At 38.2% G+C, this 21,576-nt stretch overlaps 1 protein-coding gene across 1 annotated transcript in view; it reads right to left on the bottom strand.

Moving 5' to 3' along the window:
* Nucleotides 1-17,412, bottom strand: part of RGS22 (regulator of G protein signaling 22) — a gene marked incomplete at both ends in the record, with an annotated part of 72,443 nt that extends 55,031 nt beyond the window's left edge. Inside the window, 5 exons of the mRNA XM_079533393.1 lie at nucleotides 1,719-1,804; nucleotides 6,588-6,809; nucleotides 14,019-14,081; nucleotides 16,700-16,728; nucleotides 17,355-17,412. Coding sequence (XP_079389519.1) covers nucleotides 1,719-1,804; nucleotides 6,588-6,809; nucleotides 14,019-14,081; nucleotides 16,700-16,728; nucleotides 17,355-17,412 — 458 coding nt within the window. The remainder of the gene's footprint in view (nucleotides 1-1,718; nucleotides 1,805-6,587; nucleotides 6,810-14,018; nucleotides 14,082-16,699; nucleotides 16,729-17,354) is intronic.
* Between the last annotated feature and the right edge of the window lie 4,164 nt (nucleotides 17,413-21,576).

Genomic DNA, 21,576 nt, shown 5'->3' with positions numbered 1-21,576 from the left:
TTTTCAGTCAGTTACTATAAGAGTACTACACAGTACGAAAGAGCACTCCAGTGCTCCTTCTGACAGTGAGAACCTTGCTGTGTCCAGAAAAAGGCAATCTTTAGCGGCTAGAGAGGGTGCTTTGGGATCAAGAACTGTGGCAGAGCTTATTCGAGTTAGACAGCAGTATGAAGTCAACCAACGTGCATGAGAAGGGAAGAGAAGCTTACAACCCTGAGCTGAGTGCTCATTTTTGTTTGTCTCTACATCTCGAGGACAAGAGAATTTCATTCTAGAGTTGGCGTACTTTGTGGTGGTTTCACGCTGATGCGCAGATATGCTCCACCACACCATTCTCTCACTATCCTTCCTTAAAAGAACAGGAGGTAAAAATAGGATGACCAAAGACTCATTGAGATGAAGACAGGGAGATCACTCACCACTTACCATCACTAGCAAAACAGGTTCAGATTAATATAATTTATCAATAACAAACTGGAACAGTGAAAACTAAATGCAAACTAAAATCACCTTCTCCCCCACCCACACTCTTCTACCTTCCCACCCCGAGTGAGAATCTTCTGCTCTGCACCTGGAGCACCTCCTGCCGTCCTCCTGCACTGCCCCAGCTGCCTGCAGGGCTGTTCTCTCACAGCTCTCACATCTCTCTCCCAACTGCTGTTGTGCAGCAGCTATTTTCTTTCTTAAACCTGTGCTCACAGAGGCATAGCCAGCATCCCTCATGGCTCAGGCATGGCAGCAGTAGGTCCCTTTTGGAGCAGCTGCAGCTGGGTCTGATCTGACACGGGGCAGTGCTGGACTCTGCTCACAGAGGCCAATCTTGCCACAGGAACCTCGTGGATATATTCATGTTATCTTCAGCTTTAAACGTGCATTTTTATCACAGTTTATCTTGATCCTAATTCAGGAAAGCAATTTAAAGCACTGGTATTTACAGAAATTAGGAACATGTATGTCAAGAGACTGGAGAGATCTGGAGGGCAAGATGTTATGAGGAGCGCTGATGCCGCTGTGTTTGCGCAGCCCGGAGCAGAGGAGCTGAGGGGAGGCCCGATGGCGGCTGCAGCTCCTCACAGGGAGCGGAGGGGCAGCGCTGAGCTCTGCTCCGTGTGACAGCGACAGGGCCCGAGGGAACGGCATGGAGCTGCGTCAGGGGAGGGGCGGGTGGCGGTCAGGGACAGGGTAGAGGCAGATCCTTCCAAAAAGCAGACCAAACCTCCTGAACAATCAGAACAGAGGCTGAAAGTACATCTGGAAAAATATAGCAAATATATAACAGGAAATCATTCCACTGTTCCATGGCATCCCACAGAGAACCTTGCAAAAGGAAGTCTGACAGTAAGCTTCAAGATAGAAACTGAATAACTGAGATAAAAAGGACCGGCCGTCTTTTGTAAACAGATGTCATGGATTCATACCATTCATTCACATGTCCTATATACTGATTAGGGAGAAACATATTGCTACTGTGATAAAACAGTGAAGACCATTCCTACTCCCTCTGTAGTAATATAGCACGTAATCTGTGGTCAAGGGAAATTACAGAATGACTAGTAGAAAAAGTCAGTTTTTAATTTATTCAGGGTAATAAAATGCAAAAATTAAACAGAAAGAAAAGGTGGAACAAAACCGTATTAAATGTATCATCAAGATTAGTTAAACAGAAAAGATAAATGTACAAATTTTAAGCTGAGAGACAGCATAAAAGACTACAATACCTGTACTCAAAGTAGCAGTCGCTCTCTAGAAATGCTGGAAGCCTTTCCTTCTTAATCCACTGTACTGCTTGTTCTCGATCAAGACACTATTAAAAAAGAAATACCAAAAATTTGCAGTAGTAATGACTTACTTGTTTTGCATTCCATATAAATGATTCTCTCCAATCTTCTCTCCATTCCTTCTAAAGCATTAAATTCTCTCCATTCCTTCTAAAGCGACATCCTTCGATGTCGGCTCTTCCTATCATTGTGAAGCAGAATTCACCAAGCGTTGGATTGTTCACCCACTAATAGGGAACGTGAGCTGGGATTAGACTGTCGTGAGACAGGTTAGTTTTACCCTACTGATGATGTGTTGTTGCGCTAGTAATTCTAGCGAAATTGGAAAAACCAATATGCAATGAACATCACCTTTCCTATTCAGCTTAACCTTAGTTCTAGGACTGCTGAGTGTCTTCAGTTTGTTGCTAACAGGTAATTATGTCTAAATCTCTTTCTTCTATAAGAGTACAACTTCATAAACAAACCATGATTTCTTCAAAAATTATATATGTATGAATCATGCCTTTATTATACAATTCCAATGCAAATTAGATGCTCATAGCTGGTCCACAAGTAGGAAACTGCTTATTTCTCTGACTTTAACACCATCTATAAGCAGTGACTATTATATTTTCCTTCAATAATTTGAGGAATAAGGAAGCCCTAGCTTAAATTATAATCCTAAAATGGGAGAACTCTGGATATTAAAGACAAAAACATTTTTAATGCCTATCAGTTGTCATCTTTCACATTTCTATGTTTTATGTTGCAGCATTGCTTAACTCAGCCAGACACAGGAACAGTTAAAATGTATATCTAAGTGCAAATAGAATCAGGCCCATAATAGATCTTAGCTCAGGTGGTCCAAGTCTCAATGCCTGGTGAATGCAGACAACTAAGTGCCACCAAAGAGTGATGCAGAGGTGTTAAGCAAGGAGTTACACAGAACCAGCAGATTGAAAAACTTGCCTAAGGGTCTTAAATGGAGAGTATGCCTTCTGAGTGTGGGCCACAGCGAACCATTTCTCTTAGAGATTATACTATTCACATTCTTTTTTTTTTTATTCTTTTCTTTTTTCCTTTCTCTCCCCTTCTTTCCTCTTCTTTCCACAAAGGGTACTTTATGCACCCTTAGCAGGTGACCTGTTTTATTTTACTGAGATGCATTTTTCATGTTAGTGAACATGAAGTCAGTGATTAGGAAAAATGCAATAACTCCTTGTCCATAGAAACAGGTGAATTTTGGACAAGGATGGAAGTATCAATTTTTTTGCTACTTGCTAGATCAAATAATCAGTTCATGTAGATTACATTTTAAATTTTCTTTCCATGAGCTAATATTTCATTTGGGACTAGGTTTATTTCTCCTTCATATATATCTGTAGGGGATTAAAAATATAAATTACTCAGAAAGTGGGTGGTTTCATTTAGAGAGAAGAAAATATTTCAAAATATGGAAAGCTTATGTTGGCAGTGGCTCACACAATCTAACTTGTGGAGATGGAGACTAATTACTCCCAACCACACAGAGTATACCTCCTTTTGGTAACTAACAAGCCTTTTGGAAATATAGAAGATTGTCTCTTTATTTTGGCCAATCAATCTGTGTTTAATATTTATGTATTAACTGAGTCATAGCCCAGGTTTTTATCTGAATGATTCATAACATGTTCATGTCTGTACATGGCTGGTACACAAAATAATATATACTATCAGAAGGAAGGAATCTCTATTCTTTTCCCTTCCCCAAAGACAGATGTGACATTTAATCTAATAGGGTTGTTACCTTGGTTAGCTTCCTTACCCAGTCAGCCTTAGGCCATGTTTGGGACCCAATCCAGTAAAGCTTTTAGCACGTGTTAAAGTTTAAGCATGTGTTTAACTTCATTTGATTAAAGTTAAACACATACTTAAGTGCTTTGCTGAACTGGGGTTTCTCTGAAGTAAGGTATGTAGGATGCCAGCCAGTTTCTTTCCGTAGTGATGCCTGGGTCTACCCAATTTGCAGGGTTTTTTCTTCATGTGTTTCACATTCAGTTGATTTCAATTACTGATAAGATGTTTAGCTCCATATCAGTATCTTCCAAGCACGAGGGCATACATAAGGAAAGATCTTTTACTTATCTGTAAATTTGTGACAGTGTGAGATGGAGGTGGAGAGAAAAACAGCACTGATGTATTTCTTAGTTTAGGTGTATTTGAACTTAGTATGCCTGAAAGGTCTACATAATTTTTCCAGTCACAGCTCATTTCCGTCAATATTGTGACAGTGATGGCTGTTCAAGCTGACTTTTCATAGAAAGCAACTGTAAATCTCTTCAGACAGTGTGAAGCAACTGAAGAAATAAGTATATAGAGTGAAGGAAATAGCATAGCTCTGTGTCTGAAAGATCAAATCCTATCCGATGATGATGCTGATACTTCATGCTGATACTGAGATACTTCAGTCATAATGTGGTACAACGAATGAAGCTGACTTCTTCCATCTTATGTAGTTGCAGTAATGATTTTTGGCTGCTCAGGTCAGGCTCTGTCTTGAGATGCCAAAACTGAATAGGATGAGGGATTTAAGTTGCCTGTTGCACATTTTTAGGCTGGGATAGTTCATTTTGTTCATATTATATCATATGATGCTATTTTCAATCTGTGATCGGAACAGTGTTGAGAGCTGTTGCTAGACAGGGCTTAGTCTGTGCTTAGTCTTTTCACACCCTGCCAGCAAGGATGCTGGAGGTGCACAAGAAGCTGTGAGGGGACCCAGCCAAGACAGCTGACCCCACCAGACCAAAAGAGTGTGCCTTTCCATATGACATCATGCTCAGCAATAAAGCTGGAGAAAAGAGAGGTGAGGGGGAATGTTCAAAGTGGTGGTGTTTGTCTCATCAAGCAGTGGTGACTGTGTTGAGCCCAGCTTTCCTGCAAATGGCTGAATATCTCCCCACTGTTACAAAGTAGTGAATTCTTTGCACATGCAGACTTTGCTTTACCTATTGATATGCCTTCAGCTCAACCCAAGAGTTTTCTCTCTTCCACCTTTCGAGTTCCACATTCTGCTGGGGAAAAGTGAGCAAATGGTAGCATGGAGCTTAGTTCCTTACCTGGTAACCCACAGGAAAGTGACAGACAAGAAGAAACATCATCCAAAAGGTGAAGAAAGTGCAAAAATATATTATTCCTCAAAATGCCATAGAATCATAGAATCACAAGGTTGGAAAGGACCTGCAAGATCATCTAGTCCAACTGTCCTCCCATCACCATTACTACCACAAGCACTAAACCATATCTTGTAGCTCCTCATCCAGATGCCTCTTGAACACTGCCAAAGATGGCAACTTCACCACCTCCGTGGGCAGGCCAGTCCAGCACTTGACCATACACTGAGAGAAAGTTTTTCCTTATGTCTAATCTAAATCTCCTCTGGTGCAACTTGTGGCCATTTCCTCGGGTCAGGTTTGTTGCCTGAGAGAAGACACCAAACCCCTCCTCACCCCTTCAGGAAGTTGTGCTTCCCATCTTTGGAAAATTCCACAAAAAAAGGAAGATATCTTTAAATAATAGAGGAGCATTGTTGCTCCAATCCATGAGAGATTTATGTAATAGAGAAGACAATGTGATGGCTTTGAACTTGTCAAAAAAGGCTGAACAAAGTTGCAAAGGTGTGAGGTTATCTCAGAGAACAGCATTAGCTATTCTTGCACAAGCACAAAACTTTTCCTCAGTCGATTCCTGAGTCCAAATAAGAAATCAAGAATAGTTCTTCTGCTTTTGTGCTTGCAAGCAACATATTCATGAAAATAATGGTTTAACATGGTAGAAATGTCTGTGAGCTTGTCCTGTCATAGCATTTGTCCAGTTTATATTGCAGATAATTGCAATCTCACTTAACTATCATTTTGTTAAACATCATTGCCTTTTGACCTCTCTCAACACTGTTTTCTTTTCTGAAAATCATCAAGCTTATACTGAACAAAGCAGCAGTCTGCTTTAACTCCCTGATTTTCTCTCAGCTTTCCAGCTATGACATCATTTAGAGCAGCCGCCTCTAAAAATGTAGCAAGACCTTACACTGGCCTTGAATGAAGTGAACTGAAGTCACATCAGTCACACCAATGCAAAGTAAGCAAGAAAGGAATAAACCACGTAACCCAGAGAAATATATATTTTTTCTCTTCCAAAGCTATTGCTTAAAAGTAAGCTCCCACAACTATTTATACTGCCTTGCATTCTCTGAGGTGCATATGGCTCTTAAGATTTTGATTTTAACATGCCTAATCTGGTGCTGAAGATAGTCCTGAAAGCAAAGTCTTGAACGTATTTGTTCTAAAATCCAACATTTCTCATTGCTAAAGGTTATTTTTTCTGGCCATTTCGATTGATGCTAACCATCAAAATCTTTGGGGAATTGATGGAGGAGAGACTTATGTGTTGCCAGACCACAGATGAGCTCATAGCCACACAAGGAAATTAATTAATAAGGAAAGACTGAGATGCATTAGTTTCAGTCAATTTGCACATTCCAGGGATCACTAGTAAAGTAACAGTTATCATAATATTTTTTCTTTTAATATTAAAAAGTATTCAGACCACACAACTGAATCCTGCCCTACAGAATCTTCAAAATTCTGTGCTACAGGATGTATATGTGTAATTCCATTCATTTGTCTGGTAGACACATGTGCATTGCAGGGCACAGTTTGGCCCATCATTATGTTTTCCTAACATAAATTAACATTTTTCCCAAGCTACCAAGCCAAAAACAACAATAACTACTGCCAGTGTCTCTACAGTAAGATCTAAATATAAATCCAGTGGCTATAAGATGCTTACCATAGTGTTGTAATTTGGATCAATACTGAGCGCTGAAGAATCACTGATCTTTTTGGAATGCTGCCCATCATTCTTTGCTTTTCTTATAACATCATAAATGGGATTTGGAGGTTTCTGATCGTGTAGAATTTTTTTCAGCTGATGTTCCATGTGTTGTGGGATGTCGTTAACTACTTCAAAAACCCCGAAGTCTGAGTTAAACTTAACTGGCTGGGCAAAAGTCTACAAAAGAAGTTTGGAAAGTTTATAACACTGCAATAAAGGAAATATCTAATTTTTAAAAGTTACTTTTTATAGAATAGAATCATCCTTCAGAATGCAATATTATGAGGCTTCTTTCTCTTGATTTTGACTCATTCTAGGCAATAAACCATTCTTTTTCATGCGCAAATTATAGATCCACTACACAAATTCCTAAAATACGTAGTTTACAGTGACTTCAATAACTTTTCTGGCAGGAGACTACTTACCTCCAAGATTACATCTCCAATATCATTCTCACATTCATAACCTTAAACAGTCAAGGCTTGAAAAGAACAACGATGAAGCTGATTTCTACAATATGAGAGCATTTGAGGAAGATGAATCTGAAGACTGTCATGTGGAGGAAAGGATTTTCTTCATGTTATTACTTGGAGGTCAAATATCTATCGACATCTATGGCTGTAGATAGTAATCATGCACAACAACATTGGTTGATTTAAAAGAAATCTTGTGGAATATCCAAGACATTTATGAGTCTGAGGATCTATACAACCAAAGCATATGAGCATCTCCCAGTACTGAGATGGAGGACAAGAAGACATGTCGTGGTCAAGAACTGAAGAAAACAGGAGTGTGTAATCCTGGCCACAGATCCAGTGCCAAAACCTTTCTGGGCACCATTCCAAACAGGCTCCCACCAGGTGTTTTTGTGCAGTTGTCATTTCCCTGCACTTAGTAAGATTATTATATTATTTCAAGTACTGTATTTCTCATTTCCTTGAACTTTATATATCACAGTATGCATACAGAAGCATATATATCTACACACACAGACATAATTCACATACATATTGCATATATTGAATACATGCTACATATAATATGGAAATATAAACCGACTTCATTCTTCTTTACACCTATGTAAGTCCAAAATAACCACGTCAGTGTCAGCTATTTTGTTGCTTCTGTTTGAAGTTCCCTTGTGGATCGATGTCATATAGAGGAATGTCCAAAATAAAACCATGTGGCTGCAACATGTGCTTACAACATTCCCTGTTTATCCCATAACTTCTCGCTGCCGAGGCTCAGCCTGGCAAAGCATGTAGCATGTGAGAGCTTTAAGTGTACGATTAGGGCCTATGACATCAGGGAGTCACTGGCCAGAGTTATGCATTGAATTGCATTAGTCCATTTAGTTACCTACTTTCAGTTCAAATCAAGGCTTGTTTTTGTTCTCTGACACCTCATGCCTCTTTTGGCATTAATTTTCTCCAGGGTACTCTGCAGGTTTTAGTGCTTTTCTCTAGAAGTACTGAACAACGTTTAAAAGAGGCTTTTATGTGTTGTTTTATGTGTTCTCTGCACTCCATTCAGATCTCCTCCTCATTTGCTGTGTGTACATTTCACTTAGTTGCAAAGCTAATTTGGACAGCTATCAACTTCTAAGTGGTTCGACTTCTACCTTAATAACCTCCAAATATAACTTTTTTTTTCAGATGTTTTTAAGGAGGAATCAGAAGAAAATACACTAAGAGGCAAGGTGCTTCAGTCTCTCAGGATCTGAAATGCACTTTCTTGCAGAAGAAAAAAGAAAACAAAATGCAAATTCCATAATCTAGGATTATGCGACTAGATAGGAACAGAGTATTTTAGTTACATGTTATTCAAATTGAAAACGAAGCAAAGATGCCATAGTTTATCACACATATCTACTTTTATTATATCTCTTGTAACTTTGTATAGATCTAGGTTTGTCAGTACACATTTTAATTAACTGAATGGAAAACATATGGAACTTTAATGTAGTGAAACAGATGCCAGTGACAAGTTTTAAAATGTAAAGGGTATTGCTGTTTCGGGTGTCCAACTAGAAATCATTTATAAGACACGTAGTAATGGAACAAAAGAACACATAGTGACAGGTTAAAAGTATTAAGACTTCATATATCACGTACTTAACTGAAACAGGTGGTTCTGGTCCAAAACATTGAGGTTTGGACCAAGGTATAAGTTAGCTGTCCCCAGGGGCAATTATTCCCCATTACCTGTCACTAGTATGACCTTATCTGAAATACTGTATCCAGTTTTGGTTCCCCAGTACAAGAGGAACATTCATAAATTTCAGTAAGCCCAGCAGAAGACTGACAAGCTGGAGCACCAGCCTTGTGAGGAGAGAGAGAGGGAACATGGCTTGTTTAGATGAAGAGACAGCACTGTGGGGACCTAACAGCAGTCTGACAGTATTTACAAGATTACTGTCACAGCTAGGCTTTTCATGGAGGTTCATGGTGAGAAGACAAGAGTTGGTGCTTATACACTGAAACGGGGAGGTTTCTACTGGACATAAGAAAAAATATATATATCAGTAGGATAATTTTAGTGGGAACAGACTTTCCAAAGAGACTACGGAATCTATTACTGGAGGTTCCAAAATCCAAATGAAGAAAGTGATGTGCAACCTGGTCTGAGCACTAAAGTGATGAACCTGCTTTGAGCAGGAGGCAAGGCTACAGACCTCCATGAGGCCTCTTCCAGCATGAAGAGATCTACAATTCCGTGCAACTCCCAAATTCTTCCAGATACACAGAACGTCTCATCAAAGCATCAGATGAAAGCATTTTAGAACTTTTAAAGCCTTTCTGAGGAAGAGTATTGGACCAGCTCACTTGAGAAAACTAGAATGATAAACTAGAAAGCTTGTATTGGCATAATGAAAGAAGAGGTAAGTCATGACCTTCTTAATTCATCCCCACAAGAAAAATAAAAATGATAATGTTATCATAAAATCAAACAGGAACAACTACAAAAAAAAAAATTAATCTGATATTTTGTAGGAAACATTTTCCCAGTTACAGTACCGGACAGAGAGAATCAGTCAATCCTCTCAGTATGTGAAAAGCTTTAGAACAAAACACACTCTTTAACCATTCCCACACATTACAAGCCACACACACACATACACAGAGAGAGAGAAAAAAAAAATAGCGAGCCTAAAACCTTTCCCACAGAAGCCAAGTGCCATAAAATACAGTGTTTCACAGGACAATAATGGGAAAAGCTTACAGCATCACCAGTACTCTAGGTCACTGCAATAACAAGAAATCTCTTCTGTGAAGATGACTATGTTGTGTTAAGGACTGGATGGTAGCCTACACTATGAAAGAAAGGGGGGGAAAGTTACTTGTGCCAATCTAATACACTAAAAAATGCCGCAGTTACCCCAAATTTGGCAATTTAGAGACAAGAAAAATACAATAACCAAAGACAAGAAGTATCAATGCATTCTTCCCTGCAGTCTTTTTTCAATTTGGGCCAGTTTTTGATCCTTTGAAGATAAAGAGGAAAAGCTCCCTAGCCAAATTATACTGCAAGATGTTTTAAGAAAAGAAAAAAATTAGTTTTGGCAGGAGCCTTGAAACTTGGGATTCATACATTATCAATTTGGAACAATAAATAGGATCAACAAGGATTTGAGAATACCGACAAGTAAGTCTACAGACTTTACTAACTATAATCCATGGGCAATTTTCCCTTTGGCTCCAGTATGACTGAGATTACTCAGTGCAGTTATTTCAGCTTCAAATAAAAACCTTCAAGCGAACAACAAAAACTGTTTTCACATTGTGGTACAGCAATACTTAAAAAACATAAACAATTGCCTGTATGTTTTTGATGGAAATTTCCTAGCTGTCATTTGTGCATTGAATATGGTTTCAGCTGAAGAATAAATAGAATATATAATTCTGAAACCTAAAGTTATACACTTAACTGAAGGGAAGGGAAATTTCCCTCAGTCCTCCCAAAACAAAACCAAAACAGCATCCATCACTGTGTTGCCAGGATATCAGACATATAAATCTTGCTGTTCTCTGCCTTTACACTTTTCAGATATACTTCAGATACAGCTAACAAATGTGTAAATATGCTCACTATATCCCACCCCAAGTAATGTAGTTTGATCCCAAGAGAAACAGGATGACCACAGCTTGGCTTCCTCCTAGGTTAAGGCCCTGAAATGGTGGGGATGAACTGAAATCTCATCCAGGAGTTTTGCCAAAACATCTTTAAGACAGCTATATATGTATCATAAATAAAAGTCAGTGAGAATCCAGACCAGAAAAGAATTCGAGCAGCTCTAGGAAGTGCCTGGAAAATTCAGATTGCATGTGGTCATATGGTCAATGCTACATCTCCCACTGATTTGAGTGAGCCCAGGGTTTCCCTTCTGCTGATGAGTATGAAGCAAGTTACAATCACACAGCATCATCTAAGGGAGAAGAAAGGAAAATTATGGGTAAAGCCACTTTCAGTAGGAAAAGAAGTTAGATTATTTTGCTTTCTTGAATGTGAAAGATGGTTTAGTCCTGGATAAGACTCAACATAACATGCACGTGAGGCTTAAATGATTTTAAAACTTTTTAAGGGAGGTTTTAACAGCACCAGCAGCCTCCCTCCACAGACATGGAAAACACAACAGGAAATTGATGAGCATGCATTGTAGCCTCACAGAATGATTCACAGCCATCTTCAAAACAGAGAAGGGCTTGAAACGTGCAGTAGTGTGGATTTCCTTCTGCCCTTTCTGTCATCAGCTACTCATAGGTCCAGCCTGTTGTTATTCTTGACAGTATCAGATTTTCCAGGCCAGTTTTCAGAAAGAGCAACAGGCCTGTACTTTATTCCTTATACTTTAATTGTTTTCCCTTCATTGACCAGGTAGCTCCTGTTGGGCTTGGGAGAAGCAAGTTGATATTAATGAGGCCTCCAACATGGAGTTGGATGGAGACTTCTGACTTAAGTATTTTCATTCCTGGATAAGCGTATTCTCTGATGTTTTTAAAAAAATCAAAGGTTTGAATTCTAGGGTCTGCTGACAGCTCCAAATGGAAATGCACATATACCAGTTCTTCTCATAAATTTTTCATTTCTGATTATTTACTACAAAAGGTGTAGCTCGTTTGTATGTCACAGGACTGATTTCTGTGGCTGTATATCACTCGTGTACTGATAGCAAGAGCCCTCATGGGATTTTTGTTTTATCTTTCTGAATTGTTTTCCTCACGATTTGTCTTTCTTTACAGCATGCAGATCTTTGGGGTACACCAGCATTCATGTCAAATTGTACCAAATATTATCATAACTTTATTATTTCTTAAAGGATATTTCGTAAAGCAAAGCAATAAATAAATAAATGAATGAATGAATAACAAGTCTTGCTACAGCAAGTTCCCAGTGATACAATTTTCCATAAACCAGAGTTGCTTTATAAATCAATATAGAGACAGTCCCTTAAAATAAGCATATACTACCAGTGATTTCTTGTATCAGGTCACACAACATTTCCAGTTTAACTTGTTGCCTGACAACTAACACACCTGGGTAATACTGTTTCTAGGCAACAACGGATAAGCACAACAAGAATAAAGCAATGGAATTTTTGTCAAAGTGTTCTGAGGAGTGGAGGGAAATTCAGAGTACAAAATATTCAAACCACAGAACCCAAGGTATTACTGGAACTTAATCCTGTGAAGGGTAAATCCTCAAGAAAAGATCAAAGAGAAAATAAAACCAATTATGAGAACATTACAAATAAACACAGCTAATACATCCTCTGTTTTCATGAACATATGTCAATAAATAAATAGAGACCATGTGTCATTTCAGAAATCTACCAAGATTACCAGCATAAAGCAGTGTTTACTCAGGACCGTCTGTGAACTCTTTGCTGTGGGCTTCAGAGCATTTGGAAGAGCTGGGGCAACTGCTACATTTCAGAGCTGCTGAGCAGAGCCAGGACTCTGGGTTGAGGAGCCCTGTGAGGCCAAAGGGAATGTTGGCTTCCAATAGATGTCCTGAAACCTGTACATATCCAAGGACACCCAGAGACAAAGCGGACTGAACTTCTTTCCCACTTGAGATTTTCTGTGATTTGGGGAAAACCTGAAGCATAGTTTCCAAATGAACAGTGAAACGCATGGAGGATGGTATTCCTGTGCTAAGAAAAACCTGGCACATGGAAGGAGTTTAAAGGCTATGCAGTTATGCTTGGATGTATGCAATTACCCTATAGCAGCTGCAGAAAAAAAAAAAAACGAAAGAAGAAGAAAAAAATGAACCCTCACCACACATTTTCTTCTACCTGTGTCTTTATCGCTTTTTAAAATTTGATTTCAAGAGTCTTGCAATGAGGTGGAAAGTTATAAAGGCTGAGATCTGAGAGAAATCAGTATCGACGTTGTGCACAAAGCCCACATTCTGATAGAGTTATTTAATGCTTCCAGATTCTATTTTCATATAAAAAAAATGACAGAGGCATCCAAGAAATATCCTAATGCTGGTAGCATTTTCTATGAAGCAAGTTGCAGAAATCAGTATATCCTTGTAGTGCAGCACATTTGGCTGTGGGGCAGTTCTGGGGTAAGTTGGCTGGGAGGATCCAGGGAAACTATGAGTGAAACTGCAAAAGGGCTGTTCCATACAAAGGAGTAAGAAAACAGAAACAGAGTAAGAAAATGTGCAGAAACAGAGAATGGGGATCCAAGAGTGCTAGGACAACACTGAGTGAAATTGCCATGATGTGGGAGGAGTACATGTGATTAATACGAGAGCATGGGGAAACAGGGTAGTTGATGGGGAAAAGGAGCAGAGTATAGGGTTAAATATAGGTATACTGGTTATGTGTAGGGCACTGGGTGGCTGGTCTAACTGCAGCTGGATCTGCACAAAGAATAGAACATAAAGCTGTGTCCTTTTAGCTGCAGGTGTGAGGAGAAAAGTAGAGCACCAATTTTGAGACTTTCACAGTCATGAAGAAACACGGAGTTGGTTCTTGAGCTAAAATATTTATTAATCACTGAGTACATCGCTGGAAGAACTTAAAAGAACACTGATTTTATTGGTGTTATGATACTGTAATAAAAGTGGACTTTTCATATTTATTACGTGAGAATTTACATGTCTTTTTCATTTCATATCCATAATATTTTGGTGCACTGTGAGTTAAATACAGATATTTGCAAGAGAAAATTCATCCCCAGAGGGCCAGATACTGTGTGATTTTCCCTGACACTGACAGTAAAGTTGAATAGTAAGAACTGCTACTATTAGACTATGGACATATTGTGAAAGCCACTTAGCTCTCCAGTGACAAAATGTTCTAAACTGGATTAACTTATTATTAGTAAGATGTTTCTTGTATTCTGCAAGGGATTTTTGTAAGGTGCTTACCGGGAGACTCAAAAATTCATTAAAGTAGTCCACAAGCATAGCATCTGTGGCTAAGTAGTCTTCCTGCAGAGACACAAAACCAGAAAACAAGGCTTATAATAATCTGTGCTAACATGTTTTGAATACACTGTTACCTCAAACAGTGTTTTTTTTTCCCACGAGACATGACATGTAAACTTTTGTAAAATGTCATTTCTCACTTTCGAGAATACAATCATTGCATCATTATTAGATTCTAGGCATTGCACACCACTGAGGTCCTCAACAATTTAAAAAACACGTGGAAGGAAATGCCTTGCCAAGAAATTCTTAGATAAAGCCTTCATGAACCCAGAAGCTCCTGAATGCTGGACATCTGCATGTTTACTTTTGAAAAAATGTGTATAAGCTAATGGTCTAAAAATGCTTCACGTTATACCTTTCTCTCTCCCATTGGGGAATGAGGGGAGTACGAACGCTCAGCAGAACCTGCTTCCACTCCCACACTGCTGCTCAGAGATGCTTTAGGGAATAAGAGGGAGTTTACTGATCTATAATTTGGCTCACCAAGCAAGTAGTATCTGCCGTAATTGCAATCTGATAGAACTGGGAAGCTTCCTACTGACTTCATCAAAATCAAGGCTGCATCTGCAGGTTTTTGTTTCCTTTCTTGAATTTAAATGGTAGAAGACAACACTGGAAGCAAGACATTCTGCCTTACAGAAAAACTTGATTTTGGATCACAAGCCCATGGTCCAGTGCAGTTGTAGACCATGGCCTAGATATGGTAGGGTACAATTATACTGGAGATTTTACCAACTACCTAACCAACGCAATACGAAGTCAATAGAAAATTTTCCCACAAATGCCACTAGGCAGTCAATCAGATCCAGAAATCTCAATTCAGCGATGAACTAACAAAGAAAATCATTAGAAACACCCTGCAGCCTGCCGTTGGTTTGGGAATGCACAACTAGATGTCAAACTGATAAAGATGAGCCTGAAAATTTCTAGATATGATAATACATTTTGTAAATAGCTCACTGTTTCAAAGGGCTTCAAAATAAAACATTCAAAACAAATCATTTATTAACAGTACAAGCTGGTAAAGAATATGCAGGTAACATATGTTTTTTATTTGACAAGAGTATAATTCTCTGTAGTCCCATATAACAGCAAGAAATAAAAACACATTGAATTACTAATCAATAAAATGTTTATGATCTTACTAATGAAAGTGTTGCTACTTAACTGCCTCTATCTACAAACACAATATGCTTTCCTCAGGTATATATATATATATATTTGGTGGTCAGCCTTATTTTCCTCTAAAAAGATAATTGCACTTTCATATTTGAATATTATAGGCTATAGGATCATATGTACAGTGCTATAGCTTTGACTTTTGGTGTCAGGAAACATTTTGTTTCATTTCCACCCACTCCATCTTTCCTGCCGCACCGTCAAAGTTATTGCTAGAAGATACTGTTTTATAATTGTAACTGGAGGACAAAGTGTGTTCAATATTGTTCCACGACTGCAATTATGATGATATGGTTGACCACTTTGTGTTTGTGCAGTTGGTGCACAAACGTGGGCCTGCTCTCCATCAGTCTTCTAACATTGAAAGGAATTTTAAAACCATTTTTGCAAAGGTGTGCATCTACTTCCTAGATATTTCATAGAAACAAACCTAACTAGCCCTCTCTATTATTGCCATCATGAAAAAAGCACAGAAACACAGAGATTTTGGTTGAAAATAGAGGGGAAGCCGAACAGGGGTAAAAGTGGTAAAACTTTTTATAATTTTGTATTTCACATTGCATCACAAATACCTCTCCACACTTGAAATATTTATAATAAACTGTGTCTTTAAATATCAACATTTAAAGCCAATATAAACCCCGATCCTGCATAGAACTCTGGCAGCTTTATGTCCTTGTGTAAGTTTACCTGGAGTCTAATATGGATGGTCACGTGAAGTATCTTTCAGAACCAAGGTTTAATGTGATGTAAATATGCAGTTAAGAAATATTTTTTATATACATGTATGCACCCTCGTGTACATATTTATATATGCTAAATATCTGTTCCATATGTATATAGTTTTTCTCTGCATGAATTCAGATTGATTCTGATCTTATTAGTATCTGGAGTCTACCAAAACGAATAGCAATGAAGTGGTACTTTGAAATACAATTATGCAGTTACAGAGGCATCCACAGTGAAGAAGTGATAAATGTTAACTAAGCTTTGAGATACACGTTTTCATTTCTCATGAACTATAAGTCAAGCGCGTCTACCTTTCAAATGGAAAGACAAATACAAGGGAGATCCTACAATGAACTATGAGAAAAGGACAGGAAAGGTAAAAGAAAGAGAAAATGGATTAAACTGCGGTGTAGAACCTTCCCATCAATTGTTTCTTTGTTTCATCCTATTTCATTCTTCTTTCTATTTTCATTGTTATTCTCCACACTTTTTTGTTTCTCCCTTTCCTTGTTGCTGTTTTTTTTCCTAATTATTTTCAAACTAAGTATTCTGTGATTTTTCCTTGTCTGGGAAAATTATAAATATCACTCCATACTAAGAAGAGACAAGAAGTGAGAAATCAGAAAGCAGTTTCCAAAAACTTTTCTTCTTTTTTTTGCTCTACAGTTGCATGACAAAATGAATGATCAAGCCTTATAAAACATACTTACAAACACTTCTTCTGTTATACATGGAGGCTCTGAAAAACAAAAATGAGATATTGAGTATTGTACAAACAGTACTATCTAGGTTGTTTAACTGCACTGAACAGAAGCAAGTACTGAGGCAAGACAATCTTACTAGATATTCTGAAGTGAAATAATGTAACCTGAGGAAATAAAATAAGTGCTAAAATACAGTAGTGTTGACTGATGCACAAAACCATCAAGCATTGCAAGAATTATTAAAATACAATGAAAGTTATCAGTTAATGTAATTATTTCTCATACATCTGTTATCTGTTTGTCTGCTTTTTTCTGCAAAATTGATTAGTAGAATTTTGCTGATTTTAATGAAATACAGACTTGCATGAGGCTCTGGGTGTCTTGAACAGCAAATACTGTAAATCAGAAGACAAAATTATGGGAAAAAAAAAGAATTTAGGGTGTTCTCAGACTGAAAAATCTCAAAAATCTTTTCTGATGTCTCTTAAGGGATCCCAGCTGTCTCTTTAGACTGATGAGTTTTACTAGTCAAGCTTAACTTAACAGCGAAAATCTTTCTCCTTTGTTTCAGTGCCTCTGCACCTGAGGCAGTCACATGAGAGCCAGACTCCCTGTGGGACATGGATCCAGCCCATTACCCTGCTCAGAAAGCATTACATACCAGTTGTAAGCTTCTTTGACTGCATGCTGGAGCTACGCACCAAAGGGCCGTCATACATCCCTGCAGAATGGCAACCTCATTTACAAAGGTGAAATCCTTCCCTGCAGACCAGAAATGGAGGCTACAGAACTCCTGGGCCTGGCTGCAGACTCCTGGTCTCTGCTGCGTCTCTCTCAGCAGGCCTGGGTTGCTATGACACTACAAACAACACGTGATGAATTGAGCTGGTGCATGAACTGCTACTGCTGATGTGGAGCTCCCTGAAGCAGGCTCACATAACGGGTATATTGACTTGTACAGCCACAAAAGAGGTGTCTGTGATGTAGGAATTCGAGGCTATTTGAAGAAAGAGATTAAACACTTTTCTCAAGCAGCGTAAGCAGTTCTTAGTTCAAAATGGTATTCAGCCTTCTCGTGTATTAGCAGAACCCTTCAGCCAGGTGTGATTTACCTCTAAAGAAAATCTCAAATTGTACAACTAATGACGAAATGCATCAAGTCTATATCCTTAAGCAGACTGTGAGGCTTGATCACAGGTAACAAAAGTTGCATCTGTGGCAGAGACCTCCCACTTCAGCCACATAAGAAAAAAGAGAGGAGCTTGGCATTCCTCAGGCTGAAGTGAAACCTGCGTTGTTCCTGAGATGCATCTCATTGTGATGTGCTGGGTTCTTCAGCTGCAGCCTTGGAAACAGCCTTCCCCACTGCTCTCATGGTCCCACCTTAGCAGAAACCCAAAGGCAGCTACATTTTTGCTCAGTTAAGATGTTGAAAAGCAGAAAAGAGCCTACTCCCTATTAGTGAGCTCAAGGAGCAGAAGAGAAAAAACGGTATTTCTAATTTGCTTGAATAAAATTGTGCATGAGGAAGGAATTCAAGCTCCTACACAAGGATTTCAGTGGATTTTAGGTGTTCTGTAGCTGGGAGCTAAAGACTTTCTACTTAGTGACTAGCTGGTCCTAGAACTGCTTGAACTCTTAGGGCACCTACAGGCTTGTTGTGTTGTGTTTTTTTTTTGCATAAAAGTTCCCTCAGAGGTTCTACTGCCTGGAACAGCACTGATTCCACTAGCTTGTTGTGAATGCCATTGGGATCAGTTACGGCATGTGTGTGAGTTACATAAAGGTCTTCTCTGAGAAGCTTAATCTATCATCTGTGCTCAAGAAATCTCCAAAATGGACCACAACCTTTCTACTCACAGCAAACTCTTATCACTTGTGCCTGCTTTCACATATGTAGAAATTTACAGTATCTCTAGACATACTCTGCAGGTGTGGGAAAAAAAAGAAGATTATTTTAATTGCTACATGATGTTGGTGGAAGGCATGATCAAGTGAAAATATTTCTAATTGTCCCAATGGAATGTTGTTAGAAGGCAGGTTTACCTTTTAGCATATATTGTTATGTTTTGCTTTTCATGTAAAGGAAGAATAATGCCTCCAAAGACCTAAGAGATACTAAATAATATCACAGCCAAGATATGCACTGTAGCTAAAAGTTTGCTATGTCTGGCAAACATACTGAACAGAAGCAACCAACAAAATATAAAGTTTTGGTCTCCCAGATTTAAGTGAGCTGCAGACAATTTAATTAGTGCGGTCATTATTCTGATGAAATATTAATCACTCAAGTGAAGCTCTCTCTGTGTAGCTTCTATTCAGGAAGATGTGACAAACAGCAGGTTAATGTTCAGTGAAATACATCTAGGTACATGATTTCTTAGTGCCATGTATCAGGGCATATTTTGTTGTGATTATACAATATTTCAAACTGGTACACCTAACATACATAACAAGACAACACAAAAAGCAAAGAGAAGTCTTTCCAACGGGTAGTAGAATTGCAGTGCATATGAAAATGCATGGTTTTATAACTAAACTATTCAGTATGATTTAAAATGTTAATGTTCAGTGGATGTTTCCTTTTCCCCTTGCCCATTTTTCTTTCTGATGTATGCTTAGGCTTTAGTTCTTAATATTCTCCTTAACTTACAAACTTTCTTGTATATTTACAAGAACAAACAACAATAGATGCATGAAGAATGCTTTTTTTTTTTTAATAAGAAGTAGAAACCACAAGTCAACTTAGATAGAAATAAAGTTTGGAAACAATTCAGTAATAAACAAAAGTTCTTTTTCTCTCTTGTCATCTGGTATATTTCAGTATAAAACCCTCAGGTCTTTGTTCTCCTTGCAGTATACTTCAGAAATTGATTTTGGATGATGCTCATCAGGAAATACAGACTGTGCTCTCTCACGGAGAACTTGTCAGCAGTCATTATCATTTACTCATTCTCTTAGTTACCAACACACAGTTAAATCAACCTGTGTGTCTGGAGAAAGAGAACCTTTCGTTCTTCATTTTCTGTTGCTAGTTAACCTGTTAAAAGCTCATCAGGTGGTGAAATTTGGATTTAAATCTTCATCTTATCTCCCCCATTTTTCATTCTCTACTCTTCTCCTCTTATTTTTTCTATCTGAAACAAATGTCTGCTTCAGTTTTCTGATGCTAACATGTGCTTGATTCCTACCAACGATCACAATGAAGTCATGAACATCTCCACAATTAAAGGCATACAAAACTAACAGTACCATTAAGAGAAAAGCAGATAAGCATACAGATGCATCTCCACTGGCAGCTATGAACAAATTCTCATTGACTTCAATGGAAACTTCCCGTCTCAGATGCACATGGACAATTCAACATGTATTATTGTTAATATTTAACCACCTTTACAAAAATGCAGTCGTACTTAAAATTATTATTCTTTCTTCTTTGGATGATTGCCACATACATTTTAGGTTTTATATCTGTGAAAGCAGCGACCTCATGTTCGGAAAACAGGTGCTAGGAAACTTGTTTAAATATTGACTGCAGGACTGCCAAAATGGGAGTTAAATCCTGAAGGGAAAGCATGAATTCATTGTCAGAGAGCTGGCCTTTAAATGCCTTGAATGATTCTATTAAGAAAATGGCAGAAGCCAGCTGTTGCAGCATGGCTTTTCAGCACTGACTCTGATAACAGAAGTTCATACCATAGTTTATTGCAATTCTGACAGAAAAAGTGCAGACACAGGAAGAAATACTAACTAGGAAGATGAATATACAGAATTCTGAAGAGAAAAAAAGTCAATCAATCCTAAAGATAAAATTTTTCTTTCTCACCTAGACTAAGGTAGCAAGGGCTAAATAGTAATGGAAGACATGCAACCTAACCTTTTATCTATCAACATTACAAAGCTTTTACTAGTGAATATGGCTGACAAATACAATGTGAATCCAAAGAGATCCATCTGTACAAAGGTCTGTGTTAGGATACTCCTTGGAGAATAGTCCCTAACTTGTTCATGTCACCAGTGATCCACAGATTCCTGTAACAGTGTTATTCCACCAGGATAAGATGTCTTACCAAGTTTAAAGCCTTGATTTCAAGCGTGATTTCCCCTTCTTAATATGGGCCTTAGAATAAGATAGAGAATACAGAGGCGTACCTGGAAATTAATTTGAAATTTAGTAGAACCTCCTGGCAATTTGTGATACATTGTACCCTTGTTATCTTGTACCTGAGGGCTACCTACTTTGTATCTACAATCATCTGATCATTTCAGAAATTTGCATTCATGTCTTCAGGGAACTGCTAGAACTTTAGGAGAATATTGCAATAACTCTTCTAATTTTTGGATGGAGAAGCAATGCATGATTGAAAAAGCCTATTTGACAAGACTCATGAAATTGGAAGACAAGTATAGAAATGAGTCATCCTGTGAGGGCAATATGAAAACCAGGACAGCACTACTAGACCCATAACTAATAAACCAGATAGATGATAAAAATTGTATGCTGAACAAATTTACAGAAAGAGGTTATTGCTAGCGACCCTACTACAATTAGCATGAAAGCATAATAGCTTTCAAAGGAAACGTAAGAAAAAAAAGAAAAAACAACTATTGGAGTTATTTCTCTCAGTGGTTTTACCATAACAGGATGTACCATGGATGAAGGATTGCACTGTTCTTGTCTATTCTCTATTTTTCATGTTGATAAACTGGACTCATGGTTTGTACTAGGCTTTCACAGTGCTAGTTCAAGATTTGTAAGTTTACCACCGCTTCTCACTTATACAAATAAACATCTTGACATTATTTCCCTCAGTGTTATCTGTAGCTTGGTTTAAGTTGGATCAGTTCCTTGATCTCAGCTCAGCAGGTGGCCTCGTCACCTA

Source organism: Tetrao urogallus (assembly GCF_951394365.1).
Source record: "Tetrao urogallus genome assembly, chromosome: 3".
Classification (NCBI taxonomy): Eukaryota; Metazoa; Chordata; class Aves; order Galliformes; family Phasianidae; genus Tetrao; species Tetrao urogallus.
Note: the sequence above shows the minus strand (reverse complement) of the source record. Positions and strands in the feature narration are given on the sequence as shown.